Source organism: Melanotaenia boesemani, chromosome 3, assembly GCF_017639745.1.
Source record: "Melanotaenia boesemani isolate fMelBoe1 chromosome 3, fMelBoe1.pri, whole genome shotgun sequence".
Classification (NCBI taxonomy): domain Eukaryota; kingdom Metazoa; phylum Chordata; class Actinopteri; order Atheriniformes; family Melanotaeniidae; genus Melanotaenia; species Melanotaenia boesemani.
In genome coordinates this window covers 22,482,584-22,507,878 of record NC_055684.1, presented here as the reverse complement: position 1 = coordinate 22,507,878, position 25,295 = coordinate 22,482,584, and the positions used below count along the sequence as shown (strand labels likewise).

Genomic DNA, 25,295 nt, shown 5'->3' with positions numbered 1-25,295 from the left:
GCTGTTGCTTCCCATCAGGTGCACAGATTAGCTGATAGACATGAACTCTGACTGGGCAAATGCAGCTTTAAAAAACAACACTCTAAGAATTTGCATCTGTAAATTAAGAAAATCTTATTTTCCAGGTAACTTTCTCATGGTTTGAAAAAAAAAAAAAGACATGGGGCATGCTCTGGATAAGAAGGAACGCTTGATGAAGTATGTGTGTAATGAAATATGAGTGTAAATTAATGTGCAAGTGATGATGCTTGCATACCTGAGCACTATCTATTTACACACGATCTTATATGTGAACAGATAACAAGTCTGAAGTAAGCACTGCTGCAGTAACAGAACCGTATAGAAAGAACTTTGATAAAAGAAAGAATATTGCAGACAGTCTTAGCCAGCAGCATGCTGTGTCCCTGTGAGAAGCTTTAAACCTTACTCCCCAAAGTCATTATATTCCATAAATCACTCACTTAACCATATTTGAATCAGTGAAGGAAGATAGGGTGAGAGTATATATCTCTGCTGGCCTTGCTTAAAACGACTATGTGGAATGTATATTTTCTTTTCCAGGGCTATAGTGATACATGTCCTTGAAGAGCATGATTTGTAGATAAGAAATATGATTTTTAGCCCTTTAAGCAAAATGCAACTCAAAGTGCTTGCCTCAACTCAAACTGCTTGACCTTTCTAGAGAACTACACTGTTTTGCTTCGTCCTTCTATCGATAGCACACAAAACACTGGTTTAATACTGTGATCGTGATCATCTACTACTGCCATGGTCAAAGCTAAAGTGGATCTTATATTTACAACACTGCTGCTGTTGAAGGTCAACATGCAACTTGCATGCAGTATGCAATATAAATGCCCACACCTACCAATCAAGGTCTCACTTTTAAACTGGAAGGATAGCAAATCCCTTGTTTCTTTTTCAACTACAAACAAGACAAATTAGATTTAAGGTTAGGGCTTCTTGAAGGTGATGAAGTATATTTTAGTTAGCACAAATTAACCTCTGCTAATCTAATCTAACCTCAGGCACCCATTAAACACAACCCTTCTTGTGTTGGATGTTCAGATTCTTTTTAAGGTAGTTTTAAGGTAAGTTTTTATCATATTTAGGTCTGGAGGAATGATGCCAGTCAGTGTAATCATATATATTATAAATACCATCACATGTTTATTGTTTGTGTCGACTGGGTTTCATCTTAAGATGCAATTTAATGAAACTCACTTTTAAAATACATCTGCATGAAAGGACAATTTAAACAGCATGGAAAGCATGACTCAGCCGAGGCTGTCACTAATAATTATCTCTTGCTCTTTGCATGTGTGATAATGTTTAGTCAGTGTGGCTAAAAATGGGCAACTAAAGAGAAAACTGTAGATATTCTTGTAAGGTGATGACCTGCTTATTCACTTATGTTAAAACCTTGCTCTAATAATGTACATTATTCTTGAAACAGGTTATTAAGGAAAAACGTTATAAGAAAACCTGTTTTCAACCGACCAAACTATATAAGACTGAAAACCGCAAGAGAAAAATAGCCCGTCATGTATGTGTATAGAAATATTTTCACCCTGCCAGAAACAGTAAAAAATACGTTATTAATCCCCAAAAGGAAAACATAAATAATACATTTATAATTTGATATGTAACATATAATTTCTAGTCTTTAAAAAATATCTTTAGTTGACATAAAATATACTTTGTTCATAGTGAAACAATAGTTCATGCGTATACACTGGTCAGCAGCCCACTAGGGATGACAGAAACCAGGACACTTGATACGTTTGACAACACATTCCTTCTCTAAAAAATGTTTAGACAAGTGAAAGAGTGTGGCCATTGAGCTTCCATAACTAAGTCTGCTTTATCCCTGTGTGTATGTGCACTGAGCCTGAACTACCTTAATGGAAAGGACAGACCAGAGTGAACCAGAAGAGTCCACAAAATTCCTGTATGGGGAAACATGCTCTTTCACACAGTTTGCTAGTCACTGTTATGCACACAAACCATATTTGTACAGTCACGCTGAGAATGATGTTTCTCTGGATATCTAAGCAAGTTCTGATGTAATAGAGGCCAACTTATCTGCACTGAGTACAAACATGATCTAGCTATGTGTATTAAATCAAAGCTTAAATACATATGTCACAGTTCATCCGGATCCAAGATGGAAGATGATGTATTAACTGTCTCTGATACCAATGGATTTTTTGTCAGTCGTATTTCACCAACTTTCACTATGTCACGATTCTTACCCAGCAAAATAGAAGCTTATGATGCTGCTGGTGACCCAAACACGCAGTAGTTATCCAACACTGGTCCACACTAATAATCTGCTTGACTAAGTGTTTGTTAATACTGACCCAGTTCTGGCATCCTGCTTGGCCTGACTGTTACTCAGTACATGTATGGATGAGTCGATTTGCTGTTACAGCTTGACTGGACCATTTAATTAGACAATTCTCCTTGTAACAATCTACAAGCATGGGAGGAGAATTGATTTATTCATTGAAGTAGGTCCAGCTCTGCTACAATCGGTGGCAATATGCCTCCTCTTTGCTTGTTAACATTAGGCTTTTTCCAGTTGACCTATTACATTATTGGCCAAAACAATTGACGAACAATTTAGCTCACTACTAATTACATGTCAAATCATGAGATGGAGATCTTTACAGCTTCTGTACCTTTTTTCTTTTGTATAATCACGGTCTAATTAAACATACTGATGCAAAACTTTGAAAAACTCAATTTAGAGCAGCCAGCATGTCTAACATGTTTATATTTTTCTAAAAGTTTGGTTTAGTTTATACTAAGTGGCTATGAAATGGAGTACAAGGAACATGGACAGGGCTTGGAGGCTGTTGATAATGATAAATGTAATGGTGAATGGGAGCGTTAGTGGAAAGTGAAAGGGCTGCAGAAAATACAGAGCTGGATGGGATCTTGAGAGTCAAGGGTTTAATGCCATCTGTAAAGCCCGTCCTGCCAAGTGATAAGGCATTCCTGCTAATGTCAAGTCATCTGTCAACATTATTACACTACGTCAATGTTATCCCGTCACAACAGGTGTAGAAATGTCATCAACAGCATGAGAAAGGAATCATAGCATATATATATATATATATATATATATATATATGTGTATATATATATATATGGCCTTTTTAAGCTGTATTGAAGTTGTACTGTATTTGGTCATGGATCAGTGTAAGTAAGGATCTGTCATTAAATCGCCTAATGTCAGCTCAGTTAGAGGGTGCCCTTCATCTTGTCTACTGCTGTGGTCAAGCAAGTGTTACATTCTTCTCCTGCGCTACAAAACATGGTGTACCAGGACTTTGACTTCTAGGATACATAAAAACACTCACAAATACACGCGCAAACACACATAAATAATCTGGTCCTTACATTCACTCTTACTTATGTGTCTTGACCTGTCCTCTGCAGCCCATTTATCCTTCTTCTTTGCATAACACCCTTTGTATGTGTGTACATTTTCATGTGCTAAGTAAGGAAGGTTAAGCAAGTGTATGTACTGTATATGAGTTGGAAATTTTCTTTGTGCACACGTTTTTCTGTCAGACCTCAGACCTTGGTTGCCCAGGGAACTGCTTTACAACCCAACTATCCCTACCCCCCACTATCTCTTTCATGCACACATGCAGTTTTACAGCATGGCTACTGTGTGTATGTGTGTGTAATTGTACACACTGTAGTCCGCCTTGGTTGGCAAACTGGTTGTAAAGATGGATACATGTTCAGCAAGAGTTGTCTCTAAAATAGATTAAATATATGTGGACAGATGTCTAAGTGTGTCATTATCTTCTTGCAATTCATATTTTACAAAACCAGTGCAGCAACTTTGATATTTATAGTGACAGCAACTCAGAATGAAGTCTGTAACATGGAAAATGTTGTTTTCTCCTCTCCATTTGTTTTCTCTCTTTTCTGCAAACACATAGACTTATGTATACTTAAAGATGCAACACAAACACCATCACACACAGAGGTATGGACAAAGCAAAGCGCATGTCTTTTCACACCTTTACATGAAAACACAGACACACACAAGTCAGGCTGCAAATGTCATTGGGAGGAAATGAAGGCAGCTGTGCTTTTATGGTTTCATTTGGTCTGTTATATTTATCTGACCCTCTCATGTCCTTTCTCATACACAGACATTGATTATTCCATCACTATTTCAATAGAGAGTGTAACAGTAGAGTCAAGTAAAACACTTTTAGAAAAGAATCACCATACAAAAACTGCTTTTTAAGGTAAGAAGGTTCACATTTATTCACACTTACACCTGGAGCCTGGCCAGTGCTGCCCTTTCACTGCCTTGTTGGCTGCTAAGCAACTGTGTGGCCCATTGAAAAGATTTAGTTAAACCCTAACCTGAACCCTCATAAAAAATCTATCTACTGCAAACAATTTTGAAGATGACCCTTTAGCAGTCAACTTTTACTGAAGGAAATACATATTTTCCTTAAAGACATTCTTCACCCTGATTAGATTGATAAAGGTATGAGACAGAGCTCATCATTTTATTTTAATGCACATGCTCTTGCAGTAAACAAAATGCATTAACCAAACCCTAACCTTAAATATTTAGTGTGAAATCCTGACAATGGTGTAGAATACCAAGCATTCCTTTAACAGAACTACCTTAAATGTTACGAAAGCACTAATCTGACAGATTCGAGCATAACTGTTCACACTTTCCAGTTATCTTAATGTGATGGAGGCAGTTTCACCTTGATCTCAGTCAAGGCCGTCTGTGTTGTGAATTTCACGGAGCGCTGACAACCGCCTTGAGCACAGCAGTGGTAGTTGCTTATTGCTGTGCACATGAAAGAAAGGCCTAACCTTTAACACTGCAGTAGTGCCAAGAATGAGTTAGTTTCTGACTATCTTGATTAAGTGCCAAAAACTAAAATAAGACATTGCATTTCAACTTCATGTATTTAGGTGAAATGGAATAGAAATGAAAATTTAAACAGATTAACAACTGTGACTGGAAAGCTCGTAGACTTAAAATGTCATAAAACTGTTTTTTTATATTGTTCTAATATTACCTAAAAATACTCCACGACAGATATAGATCAGGCATTAGAACCATCTCCAGGTCGGACACACATGAACACATGCGACAAAGCTAAAAACTAAAAGACATAAAAGAAACTGTGAATGTACATGTGTGCACACGCTGATACTAAAACCCCTGAGTTAGCCTCCAAGCTTCTTTCTTCTCCTCACTCCTCTATCTGGTCCTTTGGAGAGATAGGAAACCCATGAAATGATTCCTGACATGACGGATCACAGAGCAGCGCTGGCTGAGCCATCTGATATCAACACTTTTCTGCCTGACTGTGGACATGTAAGACAGGAGGATTTGCAATGATTTCCCCTGGCTGAAGCTCTAGTTGTGTCTTCTCTGCTGACTGAAGCTACTCCCCTATGCAGGCTAACTCACAACAATGCTGTAACATGGTAATCTGGTAACTCTCCTCCTTCAGATACAGTACTGTGTAAGTTTGTTTTTCATAGCTCACAAAGACACTTTCGAGAGCATCTCAATAGAATCCAGTACAAAAATATGTCTGTCATTAATCAGACTTAAAAACAAGCGTGGTGGGGGAATCCCAAATTCCTGTTAGGCAGTCATTTAGATAAAGCAAAGATTGTCTCTAATCCTTTTCCCTGTCCTCACGATTAACCATCAAATCTCAGACTCCACGTGTTGTTTTACACCTGCTGGTAGACTAACACACTCACATCTGCGCTTGAACACATCCAGTATAAGACGGCACAGAACAAATGAAACAGAAAAGCGCTGTGAGATACTGGATCTTTGCTGTGCTGTTTATATCAAACAGTGAGGCCAAGAGACAAGAAGCACACCTGCTGAGTCCACTGCAAACCTTCCTGCACACACAAGTTCTTACTGTATGTAATTTCCCCATTAAACTCTACTCAAGAGTTAAGTTATATATGAGTCAAAAGTGCTTGGTGTTTGGGAAGGGTGCTCATTGATATGCCAGAGACACTTAGGCAAGCGAGCTGGAAGAATTTTCTTCAATTCTGAGTTTTCACTGTTTTTATCCAAGTCATTATTTGGATGTTTCTAATGAAGGCTGATCAGAGTTTGGACTTAACAGAGAGTCTCTCTACTTGTCACACATCCCCCTTTAGTTAAAATCAACAACAGCTGGAGAAATGCATCAAAATATGTTAAAGTGTCAAACGTTCCCACTGTTGCTTTCTAGTTAGCACTGTGGAGAGGAGAGAGTAGGTGGAAGAGTGCTGACTAATACATACCATATCACAATTTCATTTCCTCACAATCAGAAATACATGGTTAAAAAATGCAGGTTTGGTGCTTCTTTATTATACAATTTTTTTTAAAAATAATGAATTTTAATTAAAAAGAAACTTACCTTCAAGGATGACTTCTTTGCCAGTTTTTTTCAGTGCCTGCACAGCCTCATCGTGTGTGGCCTCCCGTAGGTCATAACCATTGACAGACAGTATGGCATCACCAACATAAAGTGCCTCGGTCTGGTCTGCAGCCAGGCCTTTAAAAATTTTGGAGATGAGGATCGGCATCTTGTTTTCTTTTCCACCTGCACAATAACAGAGAAAACAAAAATAAAAAAACAAAAAAAAAGATTTTTTTATTTCATCTTAAAATTGTTTCAGTACTTTTTCCACAAAGTTGCTTATTCTTGCACGTTGCAATTATAACACTAAACTTCTGGCCATTGTTTAGATTTACGAAGGAGATTCAAGTATCGTTTTTGTCTAATCACACAAACCAAACACGGTACATGTAAAGAGTAAATATTTAATTAATGTATGTGTTTTCTTCTATGTTGCCAAATATAGCGGTTGTGACTCCACAACAGACTGTCCAATTTGTGAGGCATAAAACAAGAAAAATCAGTAGTTGTAATTCTGGAAACGTACAAAAACAAACAAACAAACAAAAAACAACTTTCATCCAACATTTATCTTAATTCTAACCTTTGCAGTCCTTATTTTAAAGGGGTAATTATAGCTAGCTCTTCTCCTGGACAGTAAGTAACAACATAAACGTTACAAGTTACTTTGACATGTTCCACAACATAGTGGTATTATTTTGCTCATTGTATTTGCACTTTGCACATTCCTTAGCGGGCGAGTTGGAGGTGGGGAGAAGAACGCACAACAGCAAACCTTGTGTGAACTTATTTCACTTCTTGCCCCTTTAATGATCTAAATTAAAGTAACATGAACTGCAGTTAAAAGAGCACGAGGACAGTCACCAACAGCAGCAATAACGCTCCTGTACTAACTTCTGTAGATTCTATCATGTCCGCTCCATCCCCCTCCAACCCTTTCTTTCTCTCTCTTTCTGTAGTTAAATGAAGGTCAGCTAGTAATCTGATGGATTCTCACTGTGGGCTTCTTCTTCCTGAAAAATATCATCATTAAAGGCATTGCAGTGTGGCCTTCAAGCTAGAAACTATTTAAAAGAAGGATTACATTTAATAAATTTTTAAATATATCTTGTACAGGTTGAATTTTCAGGGCAATTTCTTTAGATTTACCCTAATAGGGATTCCTGTGGAGGCTAGGGTTAAGGGGTTTAAAGTTTAGTGTTATAAAACAGAGGATAACCAGTTCTAATAATGTCCTTCTGTATCGAGTAGATGTCAGACTGAAATGATCACACCATGCGAAGAAAAGCCCATTAAAGCAGATCACTCAGACACTCAATATTGCTGGAGAGTGCTGTGTTTTTATCAGCATATGAGTTGCAAGCTTGTTGCGAGCTCTGCAGTCAATATTAATGTGAGTAGGATGCTTTTTTTGACAAGATGATGGGAAGGGGCGCTTCCAAGTGCCAAGCCAGCGGTTTCTGCAAGAGGAAAAATGCTATGCGGACAAACACCCTAAGAATGTCAACATCATTTTAGCTAACCTAACGCAGGAATAAACTTAAAAATCTTCACTACTTTAAAAGACCAAAGCTTTTTTTTTTTTTTACAAGGTTTAAGTTTTATGAATATTAAGAATTAAGCTGAGACCAATTTTGCTGTCACTTCTGATTGCACTGCTTACAGCCTGTGTCTGCTCCATGCTGGAGTGTCACTGTGGGTGGGCCTCTCCTCCACAAACTCACACAAACCCCCACGGTGACAGTGAATCTTGTCCTTTTCCAGGTTAGTGTCTGTTTCACTATAACATGTTATAAGTATCTCTTACTTTTTACTATTATGCCTTGATGAAACAACAAGCTGTGAGTCCCCTCAGGATCAGTAATATTAGTGTGCTGATATGTTTTTATTCAGCAAGGAAAATTGCAAAACTGTGCTTTGTTTTCATGATTAAGCTACTGTAGGTGAGTAAATAGCTTTAGTAAGGCATGTCTGTATAAGTTGGTAACATGAAACATAGCAAGACAACCATGCACGTCCACACTCTTGCCTAGTCCATCCTGAATCAAAACTTAACCTCACATGTATGTCACAAGGAGACAGACTTAGCAAGGCAGATAATTAACAGACGACATCCAAAATCTCAGCCACTCAAACCAAATTCTAGATGGCTTATTTGAGTTTTCTTTCCCTTGACCTTTTGACCTGTGACTCAAAGTTGACAAGTATTCTGGTTTCTGGCTGTATTTTGAAGCAAACACGTATGGAACAACACTGTAAGTCCAGATGGACGTGGTTTAAAATTGCAATCCACAGCTGCAGTGTGGGAACACTTTGGACTGAAGCCAAATGAAGGAAGCGAGCTCTAAAGCCTAGTGCCAAATGAGAAAGATAAAGATAAAATATACTTTTAGTTCTGAAAAGAAAGTTGTCTCAAAGCCACTGTATCATAAAGCATACATGTTAGCAACAAGTTTCATCATTCAAGTACTTAAATCACACAAACTTTTCAAGGCTGCAGCGCTAACCACCACACCACCGTGCAGCGTGTTCGAATAAAATGCACAATCTTTTTTACTACTTATTTTTGTAACATGAGCTTTAGAGCCCATTTTAAATGTTGGTTTGCATATACAGCTTCATTTATGTTGTACTAATTAAGGATACTGTATTTTATTTGCATTGTAGAAAAAAATCTTTGAATTTAGATTCTATGGATGCAGTTCAGTGACAAGAACAACTTGTACTTGAAGGCTATTATTCATTCATTTTCTGTTGCGTTTGGTCCAGTTCTGGGTCGTTGGGGGGGCTGGAGCCAGCAATTAGCAGGCGAGAGGGAAGGTACACCCTGAACAGGTAGCCAGTCCATTGCAGGGCTGGCATTTTGTTTTTTTATTTTTTTTTTTTATGAAGGTTTTCATGAAAAAAAAATCAAATATTAAAAATAAAAACAGTGACACTTAACACAACCTACCAGCCCTCAAGGTTAAAAAAAACATTCAGAAGATTAAGCTAAAAGTCCTACTAAAAACCTGCATAAAAAAATAACTTACTATTCAGCTGGTGGTTAACGTCAGTGGTGATAGCTGAACACTCACTGCTCTCCCCACTCACTCCAATCAAAACACTCATAGCCAGTTTGAGAATTAAATTTGAATACCCTCCAGTCACAACTTGCTTCTCTAACCTTCAGGTTACCTTTGCCCCCAGTTTGCACCACCATTTGAACTGCAGGCCTCTATAATCTCCATTCACTGCATTTAAACTCCACTGGACTACTATAAATGAACTACAGACATTATCTGAATGCATGAAGGGTTTAACAGTTTAATAAAAACTGTAGCGTTTACCGACAGCTAGTCTATGAGAAAAGATAGTTCCAACTGATTTTTTCAGGGGATTGACAGTAAAATGCATAAATAAACATTTGTAGAGATTTAAGGAAATTAATGATAAAATGTTGAATAATGAAAAGAAACTATGGAAGAAACCAACACTGGACTCTGGTCCAATCACAGATTAAATAAGCTAAAAACTCATGAATGCAAAAACTAAAAAAATAAAAGAATTTGGAAATGTCAACAGTTTCTTTTAGGCCAGGACATGGACTGTCAGCTTCATTAAAACTGACATGGGTTGGGCACATCTTATGCTACAAAAAGCTCTCATCTTGTCTTGTTTCTTTTAAATCAGTTAAAAGATGATATTGTCATTCATGTGAAAATAATTTACCATTGGGACCAGATGGACAAAGTGTGCACCAGGAGAGCAGCTGATTCTCGCAGCAGAAAAAGACTAAATGTAAACTACAGCGACAGAAGCACATGAACCTTTTTCCAACTTTATGTCTCATTTCATCTCATCTTGCTATTCTCACATATTTTGAGGTTTCCCTCCAGTTGAAATACCGTTTACTGACATGACTACTGAATAAACATATCTGACATCTTGCAGTGAAAATGACCGTCAGTATGCCTGACACTCCTAGAAACTGCTTTCTCCTTCCCATTCTCACTTTTTTTTACTCCAACTTTTCATATCAAACAGTTCAGCACCCTCCAACTGGAAGCCTGTCACTTGGCTGACAGGTGGGTGGCAGCGCTGGTTGTTGGGTGGGATGATTGGAGCTACTCATGACAGGTAAATGAAGGGTATTGGCACCGTCAGTACTGATATGTGTCTAATGAGGTAATTTTGTGGTAACTCCATGTTTGCTGGGATAAAAGGACTTTAAAAAAGCGTGGTCAGCACTTCCTCAGTTAAACTGCACAAAGTGATAATTACCAACAAAAGAAGCAACAGAAAATAGACACAAAACTTCGCCGGTTAATATCACTGATGAAAGTAAAGTGCCACATAAGGAAGGAGCAAGTAAATCAGCAATGACATGCTCCTCATGTAACACTGCACCTAAGCCATGTTAACTAACATAAATATTGCCTGTAAGCTGGTCGCAAACAGCGTGCAATTATGTTGGTCTTTAAAATGAGATTTTACGGGTGATCAGGATCACCACCTGGATGCAGGAATTTTTAAAGGATTCTTATGAGTCGCAGCGCAAACATCCAGGAACATTTGTGAACTTTGACCCACTTGGGTCGTTCGCTGGTGAAAACAAAAGGTTGTTAAAGCGTACCGCCATTGGATTTTCAGTCTCGATCCTCACAGATTTCTCTTTCATTTTCATAGTTTCCTTTAAATATGCTGCAAAGTTGTGTTGTGGTCGGCTGCCATGAACATAGATGTTCCACAGACAACAAGAGATCGTTCTTCGAACTACTAAAAAGACACAAAAGGTCAGGAAGATGTGATAACTGGCTAGCAGCTATCAAGCTGGTTAATCGCTGGTTAGTCCTTCGAATTATTTGTTCAGATCATTTTGTAACTGGTGAGCAAAACATTTATTATGATACTACTGTTTAAAACTCATGGTTGTTTTTGTATAAATGCCAAAAATACCATGAAATCATCCATCTGTTGGTGGTTTTTGTGAACTCCTCAGTGTTTCTCAGCAGCTCCTTCACAATGTGACGGTGGATAGACATAAGGGCATTTGTTCAGTCCTACTGCTACTAGCTTCGCCTCATATCTTTTTCCAGCCTTGACACAGAGCGGATTAATATAACTGCATGACATTAAGGATAATTTTATTAAAACTATGAGAACAAAGTGCACACTTCAACACGGACGCTAGTTTGGTTTCACCAGCAAGCTGGTCATGGTCATGTGACCACCGGGTTATGACATAGGTTTTAACCTGCTTATGGGGAGATATGGATAATTTTGCAATTACAGCTTCTAACTCAAAAACTAATGCTCACAATCATTGGTAAATAAATAAATAAATAAAATGGCTTGGATGAGGTCTGTGATCTCTGAGTGATTCTAGTTTCTTTTATACTAGTCAGTCTGTCTAGAGACCTTAAGTCTAGCCTCCCCTCTTAAATTTAGACATGTGAGTAAAGGTTGCCTTCATGCTCTTCTGGAAGTTGGGGTGGGCTCCCTAAAATTAACACTGGTGGAGTACTCCACTCCCAGCCACATAGCTTTCATCTTTGGCCAATGACAACTGACTGCTGTAGACTGCTTCTCTCAGCTGTTCACAATGTGGTGTCAGCTACCCTACAACACCTTCTGCTTTCTTTTATTTGTATTTCCCTGCTTGAGTGTCACACTTTATTCCTATTCCCTCCATTCCTCTTTACTCATTCAGCCTCTTTGGCTCGTTCCACGTCTTGTTTCATCTCGAGCTTGCTCTTTGTGCTGGTGCATTCCTCCTTCTGTTGCTCTGCTGTACCCTTTCTCCCTCCCTGCCTTTGAACAGCCAGCGTCACAACAATGTCAAGCCAACAGGCTGCCAGCTATGATTTTGTTTTAATAACATCCTGTCTCATTTTTAAAACCACCCATTTCCATGGAGATGGACATTACATTTATGTCATTAGAGCCTAGCTTTGTTGGCTGTGGTGAGGTGGGGGGAACTAAAATGAACATGCCACAAGCAGCTACAATGATAAGGCACCTTTGAAACATGACTATAGCGCAAAGTTTGCAATTATCCATCAAATCAACCCAGTGCAACAGCCAGCTGTCGAGTGATTACCTGTGAGCGCAAAACTGCCAGGAAGAGGAAGAGGAGTTGGCTTCAGCTCACACACATGCAAGTTCAAACACATACTGCATATAGTCTGAGCAAGAAAACATTTCTTATCACATTTACTTCCATGATGTTTGTTTTGATGGTGCATACATCACAGCCCAATGTGTCTAGCATGGAAGAATCACCTCCTCATCACGGGACCAAAGGGAAATTTAAGTGACACTAAAATGTGTTACAAAACTGCAAAAGTGATAAAACAAAGGAGCGTCGTATTGGAATTTTCTGTATAAAAACAAAGGCAGGAATGATGGTGCATAAGTAAACTGGAGTTTAAGTGAGCAGCAATAAATTTAGCCAACCCCTAGGGAACTTAAATCAAAATATTTCTCTAGTTTTCCTGCACTTTGTTTGAATTTTTTTGTATTTACACAGCTTCCAAGTGTTCGTCCTTCTTATTCTTTTTCACTTTGAGATCTTGCCACAGAGATAACTGCCTGTTGCTGCAGGCTGAGGAAACATGACAAGGAAAAGGCTTTTGTCAGCATATCACAAGCATGTTAGCCTGGCTTGTAAGATATGGAAAGCCCACAACCTCATCCCATTGGGAGGTTACAGGAGTAAAATCCACGTAACAGTCTTCTGTGTGTACATGTGAGCTTCTAACCTTTGCTCATCCAGTGGCAATACAAATCTGAAAAACAATCAATTTAACCAATATTTTATGCCCGGTGGAGAACACAATAATGTTATCCATATTCTGAGTTAGAATCCTCTTTTTCCACTAACTTACTGAAAATAAAAAAGAACTCAACATTTTTATAAATAGTAATACACTGTATAATAAAAATTAAAGAAATCAGAATCAGAATACTTCTGGTTACTTGAAAACCAAGCATTGAAAATATTCCACAATATATTCATACATAAATAAACAAAAAGTCAAGTTTCATTACTCTTTAAAACAGAACTAGCAAAAACTTCAGATGCAAACAGTTCAAATACTGTCATCTTTTAAACATGATATTATGATGAGATCCTCCATTTCTTGACTATGTCGCTTATCTTATTGTACGCTTTCCATGTAACCTGTTAAGAAGAATTAGTATCCAAGTCCTTGGCTGTAAGAGTCCCTTTTTTTAGATATATAAGTAAAAAAAAATTATTAAAAAAAAGGTTAAAATGGCTTTACAGCACAAAATATTTTAATAAGTTCAGAGTTCAGAAAAGGCTGTAGGACACAAAGCAAAATCAGAAAGCTCATATTCAAGTGAACTCATGGAAAATGAGCAAATGTGAATTTGTAAAGTTCATTCTGCTGTTTCCTATTAAAGTGGAGTTTGAGACTTCTCGGTTACAAAAGCAGCAAGCAATAATTATTAATAACGAGCAACTCCGTTAGTTTGGGGCACTGAACTATATCCCCCCACCCCCAGCTGTCATATTTTTTCTGTTGAAACAATTTGGCTTATTTTATTGAAACTTATAATATGAACCCCCCCACCACAAAGTTTAAAAGTCGATTTTATCGCATGCTTGTAGGACTTCGTGGACAGTTTGAAGTTAGCTAACTTCTTGTGTTTTCGCAATCATTGACAGACGCTGCTCGCAAACTACGAGACAGAAACTTGTTAACTGATTATAACTAGTCGGTTACTGAGGCAGCCTGGACATCTTACCTTTGATACTAATTCCCAGTCCTCCCACATCTTGCTTGGTAACCCGCACAGTACGCTTCACGTTTGTGATGGCTTCCGGGACCGGGGACGAGCTGAGGTTCGGGGGGTCTCCGTTGACAGCACCTGCGGGATTGGGGCTGGGCTTCGCGGGCTCCTCGGCGCCTTCACCGGGGTTTACTGTGAGAGCGTCCTCGTTAAGCGTGGCCAACACCCGGATCCAGCGGTCCACGGTCACTCGAAGTTCCAGCAGTCCCGTTTTCTGCGCCTTCATCGCGGCAGCCATGTTCAACGCATTCCTGGAATAACTCTAGACGGGCTGGCAGTCCTGTAAAGAGGGGTGGAGGGCTGGGGTAGGGGGCATGCACAGACACAGACACACGCGCACGCACACACACAGTCTCTCTCTCTCTCTCTCTCTCTCTCTCTCTCTCTCTCTACTCTCTCCTCCTCCAAAGAGGTTTATCCAGTAGTAAGAAGTAAAGTTAATTGAGGGTGATACGATTAGCAACGGTGTTGACACACATACTCAGAGTTCAAAGAGCTTCTTGTTGAGTCCACCCATTAATCAGCTGTGTGTAGCTGAGTCACACAAAATTAAGTTTTGATTCATTCATTTATTTATTTATTTCAAGTGCATTGAACAACCAGGCGTCATATCACAGATCTAATTTACGCTGTCCCTAATAAACGCAAAACCAATACAGATGTTCTGTCAAGAGGAAAATCATATGCTTCTAGAGGCAATTCTGTTTCCAATGGACAGAACTTATATCAGGCATAAAATCTACAAAGCAGCTGGAATCTACTTGCCATGGCTGTGAGGTTAACAAAAATAAATAAGCCTAATCGTGTTGAACAGTTATTTTGATATATGACATATGGTTCAAAATATGATTTAAAAAGAATGGACGTTCTTCAACATTCTGGCTAGTTTTGAGAAGGCGAATAGACATTATTCTCATTTCCTAACAAGACAGTTTTGCCCTGTTTCAAGTGTCGTTTACAGACTAAACAAGCTCCGATAGATACATGCAAAATCTCAAGAAAGGCAGATGCAAACTAAGGATTTTCTCACCCGTTTATGGACAGTGACAAAGCTAAGTTCAGAGACTAAAAGAACCTGACTTTGCTCAATAACTTAATTAAACAAAATCTTTATCTAAACATGCATGAACATCTTTTTCGTGTCATCTCAGACTACGTGTGATTTTTGTATTTCAGACAAACTTTAAGTAGCAACTTTTTATTTTTTCTTCACAATACCAAATGTTATAGAAAAAAAATAGAAATTTCTATGTACTATAAATATGATTTTGTCATGTTTGCTGGATTTCTACTCATCATGAATAAGTCTTGCACTGTCATGGTGGTTTCATGACAGGTACGGGTAATTGTGCATCGCTGAGAACAATCATGAGTCACTGATACAAACCGATGCAGCAGTCCACGACTCCAGCACTGCATCTGCCAGGTTATCTCCCAGCCCCTTCAGCTGTTGCATCTGCTTCACAGCAGGTGAAACAGCAAGAAAGTTCTAGCACCCAATTTTAGAAAACACTCTCCTGGGTGGGCTGGTGAGGAGCAAATGCCCTGATAATGAAAACAAGTTTGGAGCATAGGCTGAATAAAAAACTGCTTTAAACCTTTACAGATGGTTTAAAGATGCCCATTTGTTAATGATATGTTTTCACATCACAAAAGTAGCTAAGCATCTTGACAATTTTAACCTTTAAAACAAGGTTTTCATGTCACATCCCTCTCACATCACTTATAATGAAAATCCTTAAAGAAGTGATCCTTGGCCTTAATTCTGTTTGCTGTTTTTTCTTCTGCTTCTAATAAAATGCAGCCACATATTTTAACTGAACATCGAGCATCTTGTTTTAACCTCTCTGAGCAGATTTTATTGTTGGTTTTAAATTTTCTAGCTGACAATTTTCAACAGATTTTAGTGAATGGCCAAATGTCACAGGGCTGTGTTCTCTTGCCCCTGCTGTACATTATGGACACTTGCAGAGCCAGCAAGGAGGGCAGTTATCTAGTCAAATTCTCAGATGACAGTGTTTTGTTGTCTCTTCTTCAGGGCCTGCAATCAGGGCATGGCAGAGCTGTGTCGGATTTTCTAACATGGTGTGGAGACAACTATGTTGATCTCAACAAAAAACTAAAGAAATGATAATTGACTTTAAAAAATAACCTTAAAAGTATGAAGTCATAATCATCATTGGAGAAAAGGTTGAAATTGTGGATGCCTACAGATACTTGGACACAATATTTGATTCTGATCTCAAATTTGATAAAAAAAAAAAAAAAAAACAGCATATCTACCTGCTGCTGAGATTGAATTCTTTTAATGCGTCTAAATCCATTTTTATGTGCTTTTTAATTCATTCTTTTAGTAATCTTTCAAAAACAGCTTGTCCAGCATTGTCAAAACTTGTGCCAGGATCATGGGTGTGCAGATACGTGATTTACACTCTCTGTGGAGCATGCAGGTCCTCTAGAAAGCAAAGAACATTATTGGTCACTCAGATCATATCTTCAACGAGAGGTTTGCCTTGATGCCCTCTGGGAGGCGGTATCTCGCTCCCAGCAAGAAAACAAACATATTGCAATTATTTTACTCCTCTTGCCTTCAGGCTTTTAAATGCTGGTGACAGTGCTTGTGTTACATGTGTTGTTTTTTTTTTGTTTTTTTTTTATAGGTTTTGATCCATTTCATCTATTTATTTCTACTGTTGCACTTCGCTACATATGGTGAAACAGCTGCACTTTATGGCTGGATCTTTTAGTTGTTGATGCTTTATCCTGAATACTCACTGATCTATGTGTAACGTGAATGTCCTGTCTTTTGCTGCGACTTATGTCTGCAAACTGAATTGCCCCTTGGGGATAAATAAAGTGTTCTGAATCTGAATATTTACTCTTTATTTTAGTTATTCTGAGCTTCTATTACTATTGCATATAGAGGTGATTGCATCATAACTAATAAAAATAAAATTAAATGGATCTCCTTTAGCCATTGAGCAGAATTCACAGGCTACTCTTTCCACAGCCATGTTCTTTTTTTTAAGAGTTGGTTCCCAATATTTTGTCGCCCTCTAGTGATTAAATGTCTCCATTACCTCAACAAAAACATTTTATATACAACATTTTGCATGCATACTATATATTCATCTGGTTCAACCTTTGATTTACTGACACACTATAATGTGTAATGAGGTTTTTATTACAAAAAAAAAAAAATCAAGTAGAGCAGCGTTTCATCAATGGCAAAAGTTCCTGTCATATTTGCCTGGCAGTATATAGACATTGTGGAGGAAGAACTATTTTTTACAGGTTCACAAATTTAATCATGTCAAATACAGATTAATCTTTCACGAGACTGTGTGTAAGATTAAAGACATTGTTAATGTCTCATCAAGTGACATCACACAGCCACAATCTGTCCACAGATCCGATGCATCACTGTGATTAAGTTCACGTCCAACCATATGGCCTGTAAAATACATTTTACCCAAGCAAATCAGAATCAAAGCAGAATACAAAGAAATATGGAAGTAAAACACATCTAAGACAGAAATGGAATAAATTTAATCATCTAACCTTTCTTCTTTCATTTTTATTATTATCACCCCAGTGCCTATGTCAGCCAGATGGTGAAGAATTTTTTAAATCCAAGCTAAAAGAGACCATATTTTCTGGGAACTTTATAGAACACAACAAAGTGTGTTTCTATTGACGTTATAACCATGCACCCAGAACAAGCTGCTCTAGCTGTTACCAATGCAGCAAATATGGATGATTCTGTTTTCAGTAATTTAAAGAAATGTCAAATGATTGTAGTGTTTCCACACACAAGCTCTTTGCCTCTTATAACCGATTACATTTTAAACCAGAAAGGGTACCTAAAGATTCATTCTGGGAATTTCTATCAACGCTGTTTCCAGCAACAGCATGCAGCTGTTTTAAGCTCACAGACTTATCTGAGATTAAGAATGCACATCCCTATGTGTTACCAGCTGTGTATTCAGAGTATATATAAAGCTGTTTACCAACATTTTATAAGGTGAAAATAGAGCAACATAGATTGTCTCTGCTCTCTCTAGTGGCCACATCATAAAATAGTCCAGGCAGACTCTAATTTACTATAAGTAGATTTTTAATTGAGGAATGATGATCTATAAGGCGCACACCTCTTTGTTTAGTAGTATGTATAATTCAGCACATACTTACAGTGAATTAGCACATTTAAATATCTCCACAACAATAGGACTGAGGCCTCAACGACAAGGCTTGACTTAAGCATTGCATCTACCTAATGATGTTTTGCATTTTGACAAAGGGTTTGACCATCTGACCTCCCGTCTATACATCTGTCAGTCTATTACTTTGCAATGTGAGTGGCAGGTGGCCAGCCTATCTTTCTAGCACAGCTTAACGTGTTTTCAAAGCATCAGTTGAGAGAACAGGAGGATTTTTAAGCATATAGGATCTATCACGCACATATAAATACATGCCCAACAAAATACACAAGGGGATAGGTTGTGCTGTAAAATATCATTCTGAAAGGTGATTTGTCCTTTGTTGTTCTGACTCTAAGACATTTAACTTCAGTAATAAGTGATGTTAAAGTGCTGATTTTGGATGTAAAGGTGTTGATACAGTATACAATATTGGATTAATTTTTTACTGGATATAGAATTAAAATCAGCCCTTGGGTAAAATTTTTGTGGAGCAGAGGCAAAACAGCTAACATTTTCAAATATTAATGCAGTGCAATTATATCCTATTGGAATAATATTTTTCTAAGAAAATTATATCACAAATCATTTAAATATGTATTTGACTTTGGTGCTATACTTGTGTTTTAGGAAATTCAGTAACAATAGTAACAGCTAGCAGGCCATTCACAGAGTGCATCCTCCACCAGGGATAATATACTGCATTGCAGCATTTCAGGAAGTGTTTTGGGTCATCATATAAATTTAACGTGTTCTTCCCATTAAATTCCAGGTTTTTAAAATTTAGCTTTATGTTGTTTTGCATTAGCCTGTAAAAACACAAACTAACAAACATTATTGATGATATACCTCAGCTCTTGCTTAGGTTGAGCTTGAACAAACTACAGATTCAGTATGTAAAAAATATATATCACATTTAAAGCATTTAATGCTAATAAAATGTTTGTTTAAGAGTTTAACATGTTCAGGAATGACTGGAACATGTGTGATGTTTAAATAAAGAAAACCACAAGCAACAATGACTGAAAATAGAACAATAAGTCCAAACTGGCACAGTTAAGACAACTACAACCCCCCACTTGTCATTTCCACACCCTCAGTTCAATCAGACACATATATGCATGTCTTAACTCCCCAAAGACAGTGGACAGTTGGAGTTGCTTGCTGATTAGTTTCAACCTGCCCCCCTTCCCTCAGTGTCCTCCTGCTCCTGCCATCCTCCGAACATCTCTGCTTCCCTCCCCTCCTCTGCTAAGGGCAACAACTCCAGAGGTCTACCATATGGGCCAGTGTCTGAGCGGCTGCCTGCCTGCCTGCAGCTTGCATGAGTGTGTGTGATTGTGTGTGTGATTCAACCCTATGCTGACTGTTTAGCCTGCCCCACCTGTTCCTCTGTAACAACAGACCAGACCTCTCATCTACAGGCCACCGAGTATGGGCTGGTGGATTGACAGATCAACTGATAACAGACAAAAAGAACACAGACTGAGGTAGATGTGGCTGTTTGGTTTAGCAAGACTTCAATCAAAAGTCATGATTGTGGACTTTAGGTCAGTTGGAAAATTGTGAGCGTGGTATTGTTCAGCACATCTTAGCCTTATGTATAGTTGTTTATATAAATAAGATAAGAGAAAAGGGGACGAGCGATAAGAAAACAGTTGGATAAATTGATAAATTGCATGAGAAACAAACAGAGGAGCAGACAGTAATTAATTCAAAAAGTGCTAAATTTATTCTTAAAATATGAATGACAGTGTTGAGCAGACTGCAGCAGACAGACACCATGTTGCCTTCTAAACACCAGAGAACAAAGGGTAATAATGAATGAGAACTTGGAGGGTGATAATGAGAGGTCAAAGAGAAGAATAAGTGTCAGGCTTGTACACCTGTGGCCCACCTTCTGCCATCTAAACCGCCCTGTGACCATTTCGTTAACCACCACAGTCTTCAGTTTCTCATTATAACCTTCTGAATAATGTAAAGGTGTATATGCATGAGGGATCCAAGCGGTGGAGAAGAGACAGGGATAAGGGTTGGAAGGATCTACATAATAGGGATATCTCTCTCCATCTGGTCATGTGTTTATAATCTTCCCCTCCTCCTTCTTTATGCTGATCTATCTGTTTGACACAACTCCATCAACAACCCCCCCCTCTAACGATCAAGCCCTTTCCTATAATATCGCACTCGAATAGCAGCCCCGTGCAAGGAAAACTGTCCATATGCACCAGTGCAGGTGCGTATGCGTTTGTCTTTATCTGTGCATTTCAGTGTCCGTCTGTATGAGCTGACATGAGTACTTTGTAGCCTCAGGAGAATTAACCAGGCGTCTGCCACCTGACCCCGTTGACTCCAACCATCCTGGGCTCAGCTGATACGCGTGCCTTGTGGCCCTGACATGAGGAGGACAAAACCGCATGAGGAGTGGGAGGAGTACAGGGACAGAAGGAACAGCAGGCAATGAATGATTATGATGACTAGGGCCATCTTGCTGGCCTCGGTATAACCCCCTCCCCCTCCACCCTGGCCTTGGCCCTGGCTCTGGCTCCCACATGGACGAATGATCTGGCTCAGGTCGGTGTGGGTGAAGTGTCACCAACAGGCAAGGTCTGGTCTGTCAGCTGTTGAGGTTGACATGAGCAGAGGACAGGAGAGGTGTACATAATGGAGGAAGAGGAAGATATAAAAACTGCAAAGTGAATAAATCATTTATTGACAATAGATGCAGGAAATAAAATAATGAAATAACAGCAGAAGGAGAAGAAAGGAAGGCACATGGCAAAAAAGAGAAAGATAATATTGGAAGCAAAGTGAAACAATGACTGAAAGGGAACAGGTTTTGCGGAGGTGTAATTTCTGCCAGGCCTTATGCAACCTACGGAGCACACGCAGATGGCACGACTGCTAAGAAAGTAGGGTAAACAGTCCCAGCTAATGACTTGCCCTAACTTGACTTGGTACAGTGAAACCAAAGAAGAAACAATTGGAGAAAATGGTCCAACATGGAGATTTAGAACCTGTCAAAGTCATCTCATGTACAGTGTAGAGGGTATGTAAACTCATGGTCAATACGTGGGTGAATATATTTGTTGAATCTTTGCACAGTGCTGTTGGGAATGTCAGATCATAAAGATAGTTCCTCTTCAAACCCAGGAGTACATGTGTGGGCTCAGGGTGGCAGAAAGTCCTGCAGTCCTGCACAACATGACTTATGAAAATACAGTCTGTAAAAGGACGAGAAAGCACAGATCTAAAACTGTTATTTTTTAAGTTAAAGAAAGTTGTAGAAGAATTAATCAGAAGAGTGAAGACCATGCCTTACAGATTTTTGTTTATAGAAAATGCACAGCTGTAGTTATAGAGGAAGCCATCCATGGTTAGTGTTGTTAGGTAAAGTATGTTTATTCGTAAAGCGCAATTCATGTACAAAACAACTCAAAGAGCTTTACATAAAACAATAAAAACATTACTGCAAAGTGCAAAAGAAACTCTAAAAGGGGAGTAAAACTAAGTAAAAAGAACAAAATAAATTAAATAGAAACTGAAAATAGAGAAACAGACAAGAGAATACATACTTTGCAGTACAAACGATACAAAGAGAAGTCAACCAGAATTTAATCATGATCATCACCGTAATCATCACCATCACCATCAATGTACATCTGTAAGAAATATTCAAAAAGAAAAAGAAATACTGTCTACTGTAATTAAAAGAGTAGCAAATAAAAAAGATTTATTATATAAAAGAACTGAGGTTCGAAGCAGAGATCAGATTTTCTGGTAGTTTGCTCCAGATATTAGGAGAATAAAATCTAAATGCTGTTTCTAATGTTTAATTTTAACTCTCGAGATGGCAGCAAACCTGACCCAGATCTTAGATGTCTTAGTGGCTCATATCATCAGCAGATCAGATATATATTTTGGACCAGAGCCATTCATTGTCTTGCACACCAGCAGCAAAAACAAAGAAAAAAGTTTTATTCAATTACAGACATTTTTAGAGTTAAACTCAGTTCTGGATAAATTCCAGTCTGCATTCAGATCCCACTGACACAGCACTGAATCAGCACTGTTAAAGGTGCACAATGACATTGCCTTGTCTGTGGATGCTGGGAACCCCGCTGTGGTGGTGCTGCAGAACCTCACAGCAGCCTTTCGACCATGCAGTCCTTGTATCTTGCCTGGAGCAGTATATTTAGATATCCGTGGCAAAGCTGTCAAATGGTTTAAGTCATACCCGGCAAAAAGGAGCTTTTCTGTAATGATTGGTGATCTCTGCTCTTCTCATGCATCCCTCTTGTGTGGGGTGCCACAGGGGTCTATTCTCGGCCTAATTCTCTTTTTTTGGGATCAGTTATGAGAAAACATAATCTGTCTTTTCATTTTTATGCTGACAATTTGCAGATGTACTTGCTCATAAGACCAAATGAAAATACTGTGCTTACTAAGCTACTGGGTTGTATAAATGGTGTAAAGCAATGGTTGGCATGGAACATTTTGAACTTGAATGACATTAAAACTAAATGTATCTTGTTTGGCATGTCACCTATGTTGAATGTGTTCTCAGATTGTAGATTGTATTTATTTTTAAATCATGTTAAAAATATTGATGTAACATTTGACAGTGGGCTCAAATTTGATAAACAGATTAGTTCTGTTGTTAGAACAAGTTTTTCTCAGCTCAATCTTTTTTCTGTTTTAATGTTGTTAATAGCCTGGCAGCCTCCTACTTGTTTGAATTCACCACAATCAAATCCAACGTACTTCGGGTCAGCTTCTGCTGGAAGTCCCAAGGTCCAGGTACAAACAGTGGGGTGATCGTTCTTTTGCGGTTGCTGTTCCTAGACTATGGAACAAACTGCCCCCGGCAGTCTCTGTTTTTAGGTCTATTTTGTTATTCAGCCCTATAGCACTTTCAAATTGTGTTTCTGTGTGTTGTTTTAATCATTTTATGTTTTTAAGTGTTGTTTTTACATACTTTTTATGACTGTTGTAAAGCACTACGAGTATCTTTTGGTTATTGTTAAGGGCTATACAAATAAAATTTGATTGATTTTGATTGAAATTTTAAAATCAGTTCTTTTGCACAGGAAGCCAGTGTAGAGGTCTGACAACAGGAGTTATATGTTCCCTCTTTTTTGGTCTTTGTGGGGATACGAGCAGCAGTGTTCTCGATTAGTTCCAGTCATCTTAGTGAATTTTTTGAGAGACCTGTATAAGCTCCATTACAGTAGTTAAGCTTACTGACAAGAAGTCCGAGAACAAGTTTTTCCAGTGTTGTGCCATTTGGTCCCGTTTTCTATGAAGCTATATCAGGACATCAGGGGCATTTTTACAGTAATAAGTTATCATTAATTGTATGTGAAGGTGAAGTGTTTGATGACTTTATTTTGCATACTTTTCTTTTCTGCAACTTCGCTGTTAGCTACGTTTTTCAGTTGTTCTGTGATCTGTGTCGTCTATGGACGTTTGTGCACTTTTTTTTTTTCAAGATAAAAAAAACAAGTCCATGTAAATGTAAATATGTAAGTATTTACATAGTACATGTAAAATTATGTATTATTTAATTTGTTGTGAGTGTTGGGAAACCGTGGCTCTGACATTAGAGACAGTGCTAGACTGGTGTGTGCTGAAGTCAAAACACCTGCTTTCCCTGGAGGATGCTGTCAGCTTAATGCCACGGATGTGGAGCAGACAGCAGCACACTTCAGGCTGAGAGGCTGGTTGGAGATGTATGCACCGACTACACTATCCTAACACTATTCTAAGCAGCACAGTACCAGTAAGCATTGCAGTTCCTTGTGAGGGAGAGGAAAATGTGTTACTTAATATTGGTTTGTCTATGGTGTCCATTGATCAGTATGTGTTCCATTAATACTGCAAAATAAAATTTGCTGTTCCAGTTACCAGTGAATTCATTCAGTGACAAAAAACTGTCATCTACTGATGGCTGTAGACCAATAAAGGTGCAGTTACCAGCTTTTCTGAAGTAAACTGTTCTTATTATTAGCCATAACATTGATTACTGAAACAAATACAGGAACTAATTCCTTAAAATTATTAGATTTGCAGTTTTTTCAGACTGTTTGACAGTAAAAACATAAACCCTTTAAGGTGGACTGGGATTACAGGACAGCGGAACATAAAACCAAGTGCAAATACCAAAGCTGCAATTGTGACCAGAAGCATTTCCACTTCTCTCTAAATCTGCCTGTTGACATGTAGTACAGAGTCCAAACTCACTGGCTGCTGGTGCCGTACTGAGCTGCATACATCCTAGCTCAATTCTGCCTAATGTTTGAATTTTGTCCAGAACACCTGCAGCATTACCTGAGGAGGATGACATCTTTCAGTGAAGTGCATCGCGGGATAATTTGTGCGTGTGGTGTGTCCACTTCTGAGTTGTGGTTGGGGAAAATACTCATAATTTCCCACTCTAGACCCACGATTTGTTCCACAGTGCTGACTGAAACAGCTAAGATTTGTTATGTCGTATTCTCTGCCAATTACATGTTAATACTGTGTTGGAGGTGTTTAATAGACTCAGTCAATTTCCATGTTTCCTGAAGGCAACATGATAGAGGAAATGCCTCCTGTATTCTCTTCTGTAGCCACACCCACCACGCCAGATCAGGGCCAAAAGTTTGAAACTCAAAAACAGGAAACTGAAAGTATAAAATAAAAGTCTGAGGGTGAAAGAAAACATTGATTTATTTAAAAGGGGGTAGGATAATATAGGTTTTTACTGCCTCCCACTCCTTTTTGGACATGTAAATAGAATATGCAGAATTTTTGTTATTATTATTTAATCAATGTATGATTATTACATGTCTGAAATAAATTAACTAAAACC

General features: G+C 38.4%; 1 protein-coding gene across 1 annotated transcript in view; it reads right to left on the bottom strand.

Annotated features, from left to right (window-relative positions):
• The window catches only part of snta1 (syntrophin, alpha 1), a 32,533-nt gene extending 17,928 nt beyond the window's left edge, over positions 1-14,605 (bottom strand). The window contains exons 1-2 of the mRNA XM_041980934.1: positions 14,199-14,605; positions 6,441-6,626 (exon numbers count right to left, since the gene is read on the bottom strand). Coding sequence (XP_041836868.1) covers positions 6,441-6,626; positions 14,199-14,481 — 469 coding nt within the window. The 5' untranslated portion in view covers positions 14,482-14,605. The remainder of the gene's footprint in view (positions 1-6,440; positions 6,627-14,198) is intronic.
• Between the last annotated feature and the right edge of the window lie 10,690 nt (positions 14,606-25,295).